General features: G+C 39.0%; 1 protein-coding gene across 2 annotated transcripts in view; it reads right to left on the reverse strand.

Annotated features, from left to right (window-relative positions):
* TOR1AIP1 (torsin 1A interacting protein 1) overlaps positions 1 to 11,354 on the reverse strand; it is a gene marked incomplete at both ends in the record, with an annotated part of 44,722 nt that extends 33,368 nt beyond the window's left edge. Inside the window, 3 exons of one of the 2 annotated variants that reach the window (XM_079698568.1) lie at positions 3,480 to 3,539; positions 9,123 to 9,197; positions 10,877 to 11,354. In XM_079698568.1, coding sequence (XP_079554694.1) covers positions 3,480 to 3,539; positions 9,123 to 9,197; positions 10,877 to 11,354 — 613 coding nt within the window. Of the gene's footprint in view, positions 1 to 3,479; positions 3,540 to 9,122; positions 9,198 to 10,861 lie in introns of both variants that reach the window. The other variant, XM_079698567.1, reaches the window with a different exon arrangement.
* Between the last annotated feature and the right edge of the window lie 4,086 nt (positions 11,355 to 15,440).

Consider the following 15,440-nt stretch of genomic DNA (forward strand, 5'->3'; position numbering starts at 1 on the left):
ACAACGGGAGAGGCCACAACAGTGAGAAGCCCGCGTACCGCAAAAAAAATAAAAATAAAAATAAAAAGGTATTACTCTTCCCTACACTCATGCAGAAACTTTAAGAAATTAAAATCCCATTTGGAGCAATAATACCCTTAATCAAAAAAAGTTATTAAATTATAAAATCTGTGGCTTTTAGACAAATGGCAATAATTAAATGTGCTATTAAGGAGGTGTCACTTTTCTAACAACTTCAACCAATTAGGAAAAGGTACTTTCAGAAGTCCTAGGTCTTTATGTCTGCTGTAAACGTAGACCACTTACAACCACTTCCTCTGGTGGGTGGAGACCATCCACTAACTATATCACTTTCTGTTCACTTTCTTTTTCCTGGTCATCGTTTTTAAGAAAAACACAAAGTCCCAGATATATTTCTACTATAGACTCTCCTATTCCTAGAGACTTATGGAATGTGTTCGTGTGAGTAGTGAAGGGTACTCAAGGAAATATAAACTTCGCTTGTGTTGTGTCTGGGGACAAAGACATGAAGATTCAGAAGTGAGACTATCATGCTTTCTCAAAGAGAAGACTAGATAGAATACAGGAGAGTCACTATGTCTCCTGTCTTTTTGTGTTGTCAGGAAAACCTAGTGTGGAATGTTGCAATAAATCTATGTCCAGACAAGTATGGAACTCTCTGAATTTACTTAGAACAAACAAATGCTAATTTGGGTGATATGCTGTATTTATTTCTGCCACTGATAAAATCAGGGGTTGGCAAACTTTCTCCATCAAGGGCCAAATAGTGAATATTTTAGGCTTCTCTAGCCACATATGGTCTCTGTCATACACACACACACACACACACACACACACGTGTGTGTGTGAATATAAAACGTAAAAATCTTTTCTTAGCTCACAGGCTGTACAAAAACAAGATTGCAGGTCAGATTTTACTCAGAGGCTGTAGTTTGTGGACCCCTGTTATAGATACCTTCAAGAAAGGTACCTTTTAAGACTGTTCTATGCCAATCATGTTTTGGAGAACAGAGTGGGGCTGCAAGAAAAAGAGAATAAAGAATAGTTTGGAAGTATCGCTAGTGCTCAAGCTCCATGAATAGCCATTTTATATACTCCAAGATGTACTAGCATTATTATAAAAAAAAAAAAAAGAGGGTGTCATTCCCTATATTGATTTCACAGAAATTCCCTTTAAGCTGGAAAGCACTTTTTTAAAGTTAGTTTTTATTATAAAGTACTTATAGAAATGATTTCTGGGCTTCCCTGGTGGCGCAGTGGTTGAGAGTCCGCCTGCCGATGCAGGGGACACAGGTTCGTGCCCCAGTCTGGGAAGATCTCACATGCCGCGGAGCGGCTGGGCCCCTGAGCCATGGCCGCTGAGCCTGCGCGTCCGGAGCCTGTGCTCCGCAACGGGAGAGGCCACAACAGTGAGAGGCCCATGTACCGCAAAAAAAAAAAAAAAAAAGAAAAAAAAGAAATGATTTCTAAATCTAGCATACAAAGAACATAAAAGTGCTAGATTATTTTAGCTCCAAGTTCTCTTCTAATTAAGATTTTGTGACTTAAAATTTTTTTTTCTAAGTTTTTAAATAGAGCATTTGAGAAACTGGTGGGTGAAAGTACACATGATAAGTTGTATACTACAAGGATCATTTTCAGTACCCAGACACTATAAATAATGAAGTCTCTAAAAAAAATTAGCCTGAGCTTAAGTGAAAGAAATTTAAAACAAGTTGCAACTATTTATAAAGAAAAATGAAGCTTCCCTCCTTTTGACTCATCTCCAAATTTAGAAAAGAATTGTAACCTAAGTCCAACCACAATCAATGTAAATTCACTTAAAGCTGCAGATCTTGGTAGCTCATGTCTTACACCAAGGCAAACACTGAAAAGAATATAAACCACTTCAACAAACATGGCAAAGAACACTGCACTTACCTTGAAAAAGCTCAAATTCACTTTCTAAATCAAGAAAAAACCTTAATTGGTAAATTGATATCCTTTTCTCCCGATAGTGTGAACTTGACTGCTAGTAAAAACTAAAATATATGTTCTTATATTTTCTTACATGAATTTAAACAATAATATAACAAAAGACATAATTTTAGAGAGAATAAAAACCCAGGTGATTAAGAAAGTTTATGGTCATAAGGACACTGCCCCTCAAGCTGAGATAATGAACAAAGTAATATTCTCAAGCCAGTGACCAAATGAATGTACTCCTGTATTCTACTGATAATCAGAGACCTCAAAGAGAACCTACAAGAATTAGAGATAAACAAACCTAATTCACTCATTTTAGTATTTCCATTTGTTTTATATGACGAATCTGCAAGAGAGATAGCAAGAAAATGATTAGAGCTGAAAAAGAAATGCATCATATGGTTCTTTACCACAGGTTCATCATCAAAACCTTAACAGATTTTTATCATTTATAACACTTAAAAGGACAGCCACCTATCAAAAAAAAAAATCAACCGAATTCTTTTTTAAAGGGAATGATTGAGGAGTAGAAACCTCATGTGAAGATAAATAAGCTTCCTTTTTAGTTCCCACGATAAAGCACCCTTATGGGTCTGTAAACTCTAAAAATTAAGTAGAAGTAGACCTCTTGGAATGACATTACTAGTTTTCTTTCATAGTCATGAAATCAATTTAAGGGCAATACTCTTTTAAGGTTTTAGTCAAAAAGAAATGTAATTAAGGCAGGGAAAGTTTATAGCCCTGAGCCACAAAGCCTCAGTCTTGAATTTTTTATTAGCATTATACTGGGAAGAATAAAAAGTCCCTGACCCTAATTTAAAACCATTTTGCTAACAAAAAGAATCATAGCAACATATAAGAAACAACCTCTTAAAAAGAATGAGGAAGTCCTTTATACACTTATATGGAAAGATGTCTCAATATATTTCAAGTAAAAATAAATAAACAGTAAGAGTACAGAAAGGAGTATTTATTGGGCTAAAATTTGGGTTAAAAAAAGAGAGGAAAATATCATTTATACATGAATTTCCCTATATTTCCATAAAATACCTCTGGAAAAATACCTAAGAAACTGACAACATTAGTTGCCTCTGATGAGGAAGCTGGGTGGGCAAAGGTCAGAAGGGGCAGGGAGACTTTTCATTGTATATTTATAGAAACTTTTGAATTTTGAACCATATGAATACATGTAATACCCTATTTAAAAATATAAGAAAGTTGGGGCCTCCCTGGTGGCGCAGTGGTTGAGAGTCCGCCTGCCGATGCAGGGGATACGGGTTCGTGCCCCGGTCTGGGAGGATCCCATATGCCGCGGAGCGGCTGGGCCCGTGAGCCATGGCTGCTGAGCCTGCGCGTCCGGAGCCTGTGCTCCGCAACGGGAGAGGCCACAACGGTGAGAGGCCCGCGTACCACAAAAAAAAAAAAAAAAAAAAAAAAAAAAAAAAAAATATATATATAAGAAAGTTGAACCAACAGACAAAACAGTCTCTTACCAAATCTTGAGCTTCTTAGAGGGGGTCTACGCAGGCTGATTACAGGATCTTCACTCACCACTAATACAGGAAGAGAAAACATTAAAAAAATATATAAAATGTCAAACATTAGATTTATTATACAATCATCTATTTAGTCAGCCAAGTTTTTTCTGAGCTCTCCATTTTGCTAAGTATGGGAATACAATAGTGAACTAGAGAAAAGTTTCCTGCTATAAAAAACTTATGGACTTGATGGAAAATTTTGCAGTTTTTCTCACCAGGGCATATTTGTATAACAAGAAAGGAATATCAAATAACACTCTTCTAAATTTCTCAATTAAGAACCAAAATCTGTACCATAGCACCAACTCAATTATCTACCCCATTTGTGGCATACCCTAATTGTGGATTATTTATGTCATATTTTAATTTGAGGGTTAACTTTCTGAGACTTAATACACTCCCTCCAATTACTTAACCTTGTGTGTGTTCAGGAAATGCAAACTCCAATTTTTAAAACAATGTTAATGTTAGCCAGGTTTCAGACTGTCTATGGTTCAATGGCATAGGGTTAATGAGGAAGCCAATCCCATTAAATAAAATATTAATGTTAGCCTAGAAATCCAAGGTGTGTTTCCTCAAACAGCCTCACACAGCATAATATAAAATGCAATCTACATCTAAATTTGGGTTATATTATGCTTTGTTTCATTTGTTTCTATAAAAAAGCAGTATGTTTGGCTCTGTATGAGAAGTGTAAAAACCACATTCTGAACCATCTATCCCTGACCCCTGCCATTACACTGGCTGCCTATGTTTGTTTTCACAAAACTGACTTAACCCAATTTCCCCTTTACAGTACCAAGAAGAGAAATCTTGAAGGGACACCCATTCATTTGTTCTAAAAATACTTACTGAGCATGATTTTGTACATCTTCAAGACAGAGATGTAGAGAAACAATTAAATTGACTTTGTGTAGCTCAAAAACGCAGAACTAAGATCAAGAGAAAGTTACAGCAAAGTAGCTTTTAGTTCAATAGTAGAACGAAAAACAACCAAATTATGTGTTGTCTTCAAAACAGAATGGAGAGTGAGGAAGTGATTTCCACATCACTGCATATGATTAACAATGCACAGATACATGTTAACAGAGGGACACCTACACTGATAGAAACTCTGAGTAGATGTCTTCCCTAAATCTTCCAGTTCTAAGATTCTATGAAATATTATCAGTTGTTAGAATTTCACATATCAGGTATTTAGAACTTATATAAGCAGCTTTAAAAAGAAATCTTGTACACGTCTGTTACTCTTATTATTACAACTACCTTCCTCTTTTTCTCCTCTGTATTCCCATCCTTTTCAGGTTTAATTAAAACCTAAAACTTAACTTACTCTATAGACATCAATTACTATTTCAGTCCCCATCTTTTCATTTAAGCTTTTCTCATATGCTCTACCATATATATAGCCCTAGGTAAGATACTTGAGGGAGACAGAGTAGCCCAGAGAGGTATTAGAGAATAAAATAACAAGTACCCTTCTTTAGTAGCAATCTCCTTCCTTTGTCTGCTGCTTTTGCTCACCACTGCACCCCCAAGCTCTAGCAAGGGCACTGGTATAAAGTAGGTGCTCAATAATATCTGGAGAATGAATGAATGCTGTAACTACAAAGAATCAAATGTTCATGACAAAATAGAAGGTATTAAAAATATTTAACTATAATTATTTAGCTAGAAACCATAACTGTTAAAAATATTTAACTTTAGGGAAAGTAAATGAAATCTTCCTACTGTATTTTTAGATTATGAAATTAGTTTCATGAAAGGAATGAACCTGGCCATAGAAGAAGTTATATAGGTATATGTGGACTGAACTGACTGAACAACCTAATGGCTATTTCAATGTGAAAATAATGCAATTCTGAAACTTCAAACATTAAACAGAGTTTAAACCATATCCCTATTCTAAACTAATACAATCAACATTTTTTCACGACTTCAAAAACAGGATGACAAATGATGTAGTTTTCTTTACTAGGTTGTTTTAGAAAGTGGCCCCTTGCTTTAGGTCATTATTTTCAAGGACATTTTTGGATAAAGTTCTCTCAGACCACACCACTGGCCCTATATACAATTATGGCACAATTCTGAATACCAAAGTTAAATTGAAAGTCTATGATTCTACAAGAAGAAGGAAGGGACTATCTTTTTTCTTTTTTAATTGATGTATAGTCAATTTACAATGTTGTATTAAGTTTCTGGTGTATAGCAAAGTGATTGTTATATATATATATTCTTTTTCATATTCTTTTCCATTATGGTTTCTTACAGGATACTGAATATAGTTCCCTGTGCTATACAGCAGGACTTTGTTGTTTATCTATTTTATATATAATAGTTTATATCTGCCAATCCCAAACTCCTAATTTATCCTTCCTCCACCCACCTTCCCCCTTTGGTAACCACAAATTTGTTTTCTAAGTCTGTGAATCTGTTTCTTTTTTGTAAATAAGTTCATTTGTATCATATTTTAGATTCCACATATAAGTGATATCATATATTTGTCTTTCTTTCTGGCTTGCTTCACTTAGTATGATAATCTCTAGGTCCTTCCATGTTGCTGCAAACGGCATTATTTCATTCTTTTTAATGGTTGAGTATTATTCCTGTGTGTGTGTGTGTGTGTGTGTGTGTGTGTACACATATACATATACACATACCACTTCTTTATCCATTCAGCTGTTGATGGACATTTAGGTTGCTTCCATGTCTTAGCTACTGTAAGCAGTGCTGCTATGAACATATGGGTGCATGTATCTTTTCAAATTAGAGTTTTCTCTGGATATATGCCCAGGAGTGGGATTGGAGGATCATACGGCAACTCTATTTTTAGTTTTTTTAAGGAACCTCCAAACTGTTTTCCATAGTGACTGCACCAATTTACATTCCCTCAAACAAGGAAGGGCCTATCCTTAAACCTGCACTTAAAGCAGTTTTCCATCAAAGTTGACTCCTGTTTAAATAATTCCTCTGCTAGAAAGACTTTATAACCATTCATTTAATGACTTCCCTAAACTCTTTCTCCTTTTATTAAGAGGAATGATAAGGAGGATGCCAAGTGCTAGATGCAGTATAATTTTTAAAAGCACCTTTTAGAGTAAGAGAACCCCGAGTATCTCAGGTCTCCCAAAGATGCACATACCCTTATTTCTAGTTATATTGTAGCACAGTATGATATCGATATATTCCAGGTAATACATGCATGAGTTCCATCGCTCTATCATCTATGCTGGGAAATGTTTTGTCTTTTCCATTACCAACTATAGCATGAGCTTCTTGAGAAAAAAGAAATGCTTAAGCAAACTTTTATGAACTTCACATCTCCTATAAAGTGCTGTGAGGAAAAAAAACCCACCTTATATCTGTATGTTTTACTGTGTACAAACTGACTTGGCAAGTACTATATCATTTTTGTAGGGGCTTTGTGAGTTAGGCTGGGTAAGTCATACAGATAAAGGCCTGAGGTTCAAGGTGAGTAGCTAATTCAACCAAGGTCCAGTGCTCTTTCCACAACATTATGCAGCCATGTACCTCAACAGCAGTCCTTAAATACAGGCCTAATGTGAACTCCAAAAGACTGTACGAGACATTCTATTGTATAATTGTTTTATAATGGTCTATAGGCTGGTGCTCAACAGTCTTCATTACATCAATTTACTTAACTCCATAATTTTTATAAATTTACTGCAGATTTTAAAAATGAGAAATTTTTGTTTCTCCCAGTATAAGGGACATGAAATTAAATCTCCTGTAAATAAAATTTCAAGTATATGGTTTTTCCACATGGCCTAGAAGGACTTCCCTGGTGGCGGAGTGGTTAAGAATCTGCCTGCCAATGCAGGGGACACGGGTTCGAACCCTGGTCCTGGAAGATCCCACTTGCCACAGAGCAACTAAGCCCATGTGCCACAACTACTGAGCCTGTGCTCCAGAGCCCGCTAGCCACAACCACTGAGCCTGCGTGCCACAACTACTGAAGCCTGTGTGCCTAGAGCCTGTGCTCCACAACAAGAGAAGCCACCGCAATAAGAAGCCCACGCACTGCAACGAAGGGTAGCCCCTGCTCACCGCAACTAGAGAAAGCCCACGCACAGCAATCAAGACCCAACGCAGCCAAAAATAAATAAATAAATCTTAAAAAAAAAAATGGCCTGGAAAATCTGTTTATAGCACCTATCACTCAAAGCATTTTTCTAAGGTAGTTTATAATCTTAACACAGCACCATAGGCTATTTAAGGAATTAAGCATAAAGGGTGTGTTATTTGGAACTGAACTTGAACCAGATATTTATTCATTCTAAACTGAGAACAGAACAGTTTAAATTATAAGGAATAATCTTATTAGAAGCAATGGGTAAGGAAAGAAGTCAGGATTTGGGTTTAAAAATAAAAAGCCAGAGATGATCAGTTTCAATAGCTACAATCATTTATTGCTGTGGACTTTCCTAATATCAAAAAAAGCAAACTGAAAATAAATGGAACTAAAAACCAAAGGATGTTACGAATTAATGACAACTTAATCCTTTCCCTTGTTTTTCAAAATAGTTTAAACAGGTTTTAAAACATTAAGTAGACTATCAAATGTACCCTACTGTCATGTTACATTGATACTAAGATGCAAATATTTTTACTTTAACATCTCTGAAAGTGGGATGTATCATAAAATCTAAGGCATATTACAGTTTAATTGGCAGCATTTCTTCCTCCTAGGTGGTACATAAAACAATGACAGTATATCTTACAACTGATGAGATCTTAGATTTGATGAAATATATTATCAAACTGAGATCGACCATATTGTGTCATGATTTTACAATGCAGACCATTTAATCCATTTTCTTTTATTTATTTATTTTTGGCTGCATTGGGTCTTCGTTGCTGCGCGCGGGCTTTCTCTAGTTGCACCGAGCTGGGCTACTCGCTGTTGCGGTGCGCGGGCTTCTCATTGCGGTGGCTTCTCTTGTTGTGGAGCACCGGCTCTAGGTGCGCGGGATTCAGTAGTTGTGGCGCACGGGCTTAGTTGCTCCACGGCATGTGGGATCTTCCCAGACCAGGGCTCAAACCTGTGTCCCTGCACTGGCAGGAGGATTCTTAACCACTGCGCCACCAGGGAAGCCCTTAATCCATTTCAAATGGAAAGTAGTGTGACATATTTATTCATTCAACACTTAACAAGCTATACTGAGTAGTAATTATTACACGGGACAGTGACAGTGAGGTACTTGGGGCAAATGAAAGGGCTTTGGAGAAGACAAACCTGGGTCTGAATTTGGCTCAGTTACATAGCAAGTATTCTTAGAGAAAAGTTAGCTACTCTGAGCTCCAGTTTTCTCACCAAAAAATGGGTACATCTATCCTGCATAGTTATGTGAATGAATTAACATACACAAAGTATATGGTACTTAGTACGTACTCAAGTATGTGCCCTGTCTTTTCTTGACACATGCTACTATTGCTTAATTCAATAAACAACCTATAAAGAAGATTCACTGAAACGTTGAATGAGGTATGATCTGCGACCCTTGATAGACCAGGCTATAAAATCTATACATAAAAAAAGCAGGCACATAAGGAAAACAATAAACTCACTCTTCTTACCTGGAGTCTGTGTTCTCCTGATAGTTTTCTTTGAGACGGTTGGGCTTAAAACAGTTTGTGAAGGTGGTTCATTCTCTAAAGAATAGATACGACAATTCTAAAATTCAGAATATGTGAACTGAGCAGAGACTATATATATTAACAGCAATATATAAACAGAAATGCAAGTAATTCATTCCTTCAGAAATGTGTTATTAGGTTTACCAAAACTTAGGAATTTAACTAGCCAGAACTACTCTTTAAGACAATATAAAAATAAACTATTCACCAATGATGCTTTACAACAAAATTACATTACTTTAGAAAATTTAAAAGGTGGGCTAAAGCAGAAGAATGAAAACCGTGTAGATCCTTATAGATTTACTAAAATAGAAGTATATCCTTTATGTGTTAAAAAAATTAGCTTATACAACTGCACCAGCCTGTGTGGGAGAGTTAGTACAATTTAACATATCTATTTTTTGCCTTCTAAAGCATTCTTCCAGATATTGGAGATACAGAATGAACATAAGCATGGAAGTATAATGTGGTCCTTCAAATACATAAATATATATGTAGGGTCTTTGTCTTCAGAAGTTGACAATCTTAAAAGAGAGATAAAACTAACATATATATGGGTTCAACTGTCTTGAATTGCTACTCCCAATACTAATTTACATTATCTTTAACATAGTTTCCAAAATCAACACATCTTCCAATGTGTCAGCACTTCACGTGTTAGCCGGTAAATGTGCAGCCTATTACTCTGCTCTAAACTGAAAATCCACCTCCTCTTCATCATATCCATCAAAGGTCTATCACTAACTATGTAATCCCATTATGATTCAAAACACCTGATTTTACATCATAGGTGCCCTACGGGGAGCCAACATGAAACTTCATCTGTGACTCAGTGTTAGATGGGGGGAGAGGGGGCAGGGTGGGAGAGGATGGATTAAGGGAGTTGATTCATCTGTGACTTTCCTAAAACTATACAATCACCTTGTCAGTATCCTTGAGGCCCATTCAGACGAAAACTAATTAAGAGTCTTGCTTTGTCTGGCTACTCCTTAACCACTGACGGTCCCCAACATGCGAATTTTTGCCAGAGACCATCACACTCTAGAAAGAGCGATCAGCTCAAGTTTATCAGGCACTGGGAAGCTTCAAGTTCAGGATAACTGCCTTACCCCATTTCGGCGTAAGTATTTGGGAGGGGTCTCAAATCAATTCATCAACTACACTTGTCCTCAAAACGGCCACTCACAAAATTCCCCTCCCTCTCTCCCCACCTGGGTAGTGACGGAAAAAGACTGGAAGGTTAGATGAGAACCAAAATTCTCAGCTAGGGACTTCTGGCCTCTGAGAGCTAAAGGAGGAAATGGAAGTGGCTTTGGTAGAAACATTCGCAGGACAAAGAGAACCGATATGAAACCGAGCCCGGAGTGATTCAGTATCCCGCCTGCCGCCTAACTCGCCGTCCCAACGTGCAAGCCTGCAGAAAAGAGGCAATCCTGACACCCCTAAACGGATGCACGCGGCTCCCCGGCTCTGCTCAGGTAGCTCCGCACGACTGCCTTCCCTTCCAGTGCCCCCGCCCCTGCCGCTTTCCCGCCAGCGGTCGGGGCGGACGCCCATCCGGGCGGAGTAGCCCCGAGGGGGTGAGGTCCAGAAAGGCACACGCCCGGCCGAGGCGCACACACCCTCTGCGCGCGCACGCTCGCGGCACTCCCTCCCTGGGTCGGGGCTGAGACTGTTACCTCCGTCGGCCTCACCTTCGGATGAGTCCCGTAATCCTCTCCGGGTCGTAACCGGAGACGGCTGCAGCGGAGGCGGCTGTGAGTGCTGCTGCTGCTGGAGGCGAGTAGCTCTTCGCGTGTTCATCTCCTCGGCTTCCTGGAGTCGCGGCTGCCTCCGCTTCCGAGACCGAAGGTAATAATAGGAGCGTTCTCTCACTTCCTCTTTCGCCGAATCGGGCCGGAACTCTTCTAGCGGAATTTGTCTTCCCACCGGGGCCTTTTCTTTGGTTGCCCGGGGCTCGAAGTCGCCGTACACTTCGGGCGGCTCTTCTGAGAACCTCACTTCCCGCCGGCCGTGGCGTGACGGCGTAGGAGTTACATACGCAGGCGCGTCACTGCTGCCGCCATTTTGAGGGGCGAGCCGGGGCCTCCCGTCCCGTAGCGGAGCCCTGGGCGTGACGTACAGCCCCCATCCTTCCCTCTCCGGCTCCGCCCGCCACCCCTCGCCTGCCATAGTTGTTGACGTAGCTTGAGTCGATCGCGAAGGTGTTTTGGGGGGCCTGTAGAGTCTCCCGCCGTTTGTGGCGATGGCTTTTCGGGTGTTCGGCAGTGGTGTCGATGGTCAGGGAGGCAGTTGAGAGTCGCTGGGGCTGCCGCCTGCGTCGTCGCTGCTGTGCTGCAAACCCGCCTCTGGGCCCATCGTGTGTTCTGAGGGCTGTGGGAGAGGCAGTGCCTGTGCTGGGTCAGCTGCCGCGGGTCACTCCCGCCTCCTGGCTGAAGGCACCAAAGAGGAGGAGAAGAGGGAGGAGGACGTCGCTGTCCTCGGCCTTCAGGGAGGGAAGGAGGGGACGACGGAGAAGAGACCACTGGTTGGGCAGAGTGCCGGTACTCAGCCCGCTGCTCCTGGCAACTGTTGCCGGCACGCAGGAGACGTCCGGCCCGTCCCCCAGTACCGAGTCCCTGGGAAAGGCGGAGTGGAGGGGAAGTTTCAGTCCTCAACCCCAGGCTGTTGCGCAGTTTTCCCGCAGCCTCTTTGATCGACTGCTGCCTCCGCCGTACCTTTCCAAGTGTTCCTTAGCAGGGGTGATAAGAAAGATACTTTTGCAGGTGTCATCTTGGAGAAAATTTTAGTTTCAAGGTCCTTGGGAAGGCATTTAACCACTTTTTAGGTTTTAAGTCCCTCGTTGAGTGTACGAAATCGGATCTACAGGCATACTGGGGTGGATTAACATTTGCAAAATGCGCATAGCAAGCAGTCTTATTCCTGGTTTCGTATAAAAGCTCTAGTCCAGCAGCACTGTAAAGAAAGCTTGCTAGTGCTGTGTTATGGACAGTGAGAAATCAACAAATACTTTAATTAATGACGGCACTGTAATGTTCACTTGTGATCCATTATTTTTACTTTGATTCTGGGCATGACTTGATATACTGCATTTGATATAGGGTTTTCCTGCGTTTAGTTTACTGAATAAGAAAGCATGATAAAAGCCTATGTTCCACCTCTGTGTACCGTATTTGCAGATGTGGATAATCTGCAAACATCTAACCAAATTTAGACACACTGAGGGAATGTTAATTAAGTTAGTATAAAGTCTGAACAGTTATTGAAAAAAGATTAATCTTGCCTTCAAATATACACACACTTCTTGGACGGCTTTCTATAATTAATTTTAGTGACTAGATTTTAAAAGTTGCAATTTGGATAGCAATTATAATGAACGAGCCTGAAAAATTTGAAGGTATTTGTTTATTCTTTCATGTTATTAAAACCACTTTAGAATGTTTTTGAGCAACTCATTTGTCCAAACTGGGCACAGATTTCAATTTAATGAAATCTTAAAGTGTTCTGTGTTTTCACTAATTGTCCAAAAATTTGGCCACAGACAAGAGGAATTACATGCTTTAGAGAATCACCTAGGTTTTTGCCTGTTAGGAGCTTCATTTAGTTGAGCTTTTTTTTTTTTACTGTATACAATATAGCCAAAGAAACTGAAGGAATAGCAACATGGGAGATGCTACTTTTTAAAAAAATCTTTTGTCTTAAGGGAAAATTAAAAGCATGTTCTCCCTCGGCAGCCTGAGTTAGATAGTATATTTGGAAGATTCGTGGGACTTAGTCTTTGACAAAATGCTGAAAAGTGTTGATACTTGGTTAATACCTGGCTTTTATTTAACTAATGCTTTATAAGGTATCTACTATATTACTCATTAACATATAATAAAAGTTCTGTAATAGACAAAATTATTAAAGAATATAAAACTTTATAGTATTAATATACAAAGTTCATATTATGAACAGTAATGCATATATTAAGAGCCTCTTTAAAACAGTTACCAGGACAGGTGACTATATAGAAACTTGGTTACAGATTGTAAAACTTAGTTTTGGGGGACATATTAAAAAAGAGAGGACAGGAGGTTCTATATATTATTGAATATTCAGTACATGTGTTATTTTGTAATTAAAAATGCTTGTAAGAGCTTAGGAATGGTTTTTCAAAGAAACAGATCATGAGACGCTTGAAGTAAAATCAGAGGAACGGCAACTTTAATTTAGCATTAACACATGTATTTGCTTAGGATTTTCCCTCTTTAGGTAATAAGGATACATAATCCTAGCTCTGCCATACGTGCCTCCCACACCTTAGCAACTTTACAAATACCAACTTTCATCACTAACTGGGAGGTAAAGGTAAACCCTTGTCAAACCAGATATTCTGCTGTAGATGTTTTCCAAACTACAAGGGTGGCCCAAAAGAGGTGACATAACAGAGACAGACTCAGCTAATATTATAAGGGAATTGCTGGGCTGCCAATACCAAGAGAGGAAGCATGAGCTCCAGACGTTAAACAATTACTTTGGGAGTTTGAGATATGTAGAGGAATTCAGTGAATCAAAAGAGAACAAGAGAAGAAATGATTACAACAAAGAATATACTCATCAATTTAATTCATATATTTATTAAACACAGAATAGATGCTTAATAAATATATGAATTAAATTAATGAGTGTTTTTTACCCTGAGGGAATTTGCCATATACTAGGGAAGACAGATACACAAAAAATTATAATTCAGGTTAAATGACTGGCAATTTAAGGACCTAGCTATTAGGCCTAAGTCTAGAAATCTAACGTTCTTGACACTGGATTTCTAAATAAAGCAGCTTTTTTTTTTTTTTTTTTTTTTTTTTGCGGTACGCGGGCCTCTCACTGTTGTAGTCTCTCCCGTTGCGGAGCACAGGCTCCGGACGCGCAGGCTCAGCGGCCATGGCTCACAGGCCTAGCCGCTCCGTGGCATGTGGGATCTTCCCGGACCGGGGCACGAACCCGTGTCCCCTGCATCGGCAGGCAGACTCTCAACCACTGCGCCACCAGGGAAGCCCTAAAGCAGCTATTTTTAATGAAACATTTTATTTTAAAATAATAAGATAATTTTTGTACATGAGTTTTTTTTTGTTTAGGGTAAGCAGAAATCCTGTTGTTTACTGAGAAAGCATTTATCAATTCATTGTGCATAATATCCACACTTTTGATCAGACAGAAATAACTTTGGGATTATATCTTAGTAGAAAGAGGAAACATTGTTATTTTTAATAAGGAAAAGATGATTGAAATATTAAATAAGAGGAAGTAAAGACACAGTAGCTAGCTGCATTTATTCCCCATTCTCACAAGTGATAGAAAAAATATTTTAAAGATGGTTAATACAAATGAAAATGTCTAGAAATGAAGTGACTAGAATATAATAGTCTTCCACTTATTCTTTGTTGAATTAGAAATTGCAGTCAATTAAACAGCATCTAAGAATGTTCCCAAATCCCATGTCTTCTGCCAAAAAAAGGATGGTTGAGAGGTGAAGACACCAAAAAGTCAGTTACATGAAGAATCAGTAATCCAGTAAATTATTGAGCTAGTGCTATGTACTAGGCAAACGCTGTTCTAGGTGCTGGGGATACAGCAGTAAAAGAAGAGACCAAAAGACAAACCTCCCTGCCTTCTAGGCTTTTATATTCTATTGGAGTCAGATAAAAATCAAAATAAGTACAATACTGTGTTGGTCAGGAGTGTTATGGGAAAAAATCAGGAAAGGGGAAGTGAAATTTATGCGAGTAGATTTCTTCTATGTTGTATTGAATTGGCACAGGTCAGGAACAGGACTTTTAGACTTACTTGACTTTGCCCTTAACCAATTATGTGTTCTTGCATAAATTGCTTGCCATCTCTCAATTTTCATTTTTATAAAATTAATAGATTAAGATAATAGGTATTTTTTATTCATCATTTACTAATGTCGTTTAGTAGACACTGTTATGTACATTAGCTCATTTACTCACAACCACCTTATGAGGTACTATGTATGTAGCGTTGTCTGCATTTGACAAGAGCAAACTCGGACTTAGATTAAGCAGCTCGTTTGAGGACATGCACCTCGTAGTGGTAGAGGCCGGCTTCTAAGTCAAGTCTGACTGGTGCTTGCCAGTATCATTGGCTAGTACCTCTCACTGTGTTGGTTCCATTGGTTCCTCGAGCCTGTGAACTTTAGGTCTTTATGAGGGCTTAGGGTCCTCCAGGGTCTTGCAGGGACGCCTGCCTCCGGGT

Source organism: Hyperoodon ampullatus (genome assembly GCF_949752795.1).
Source record: "Hyperoodon ampullatus genome assembly, chromosome: 2".
Lineage (NCBI taxonomy): Eukaryota > Metazoa > Chordata > Mammalia > Artiodactyla > Ziphiidae > Hyperoodon > Hyperoodon ampullatus.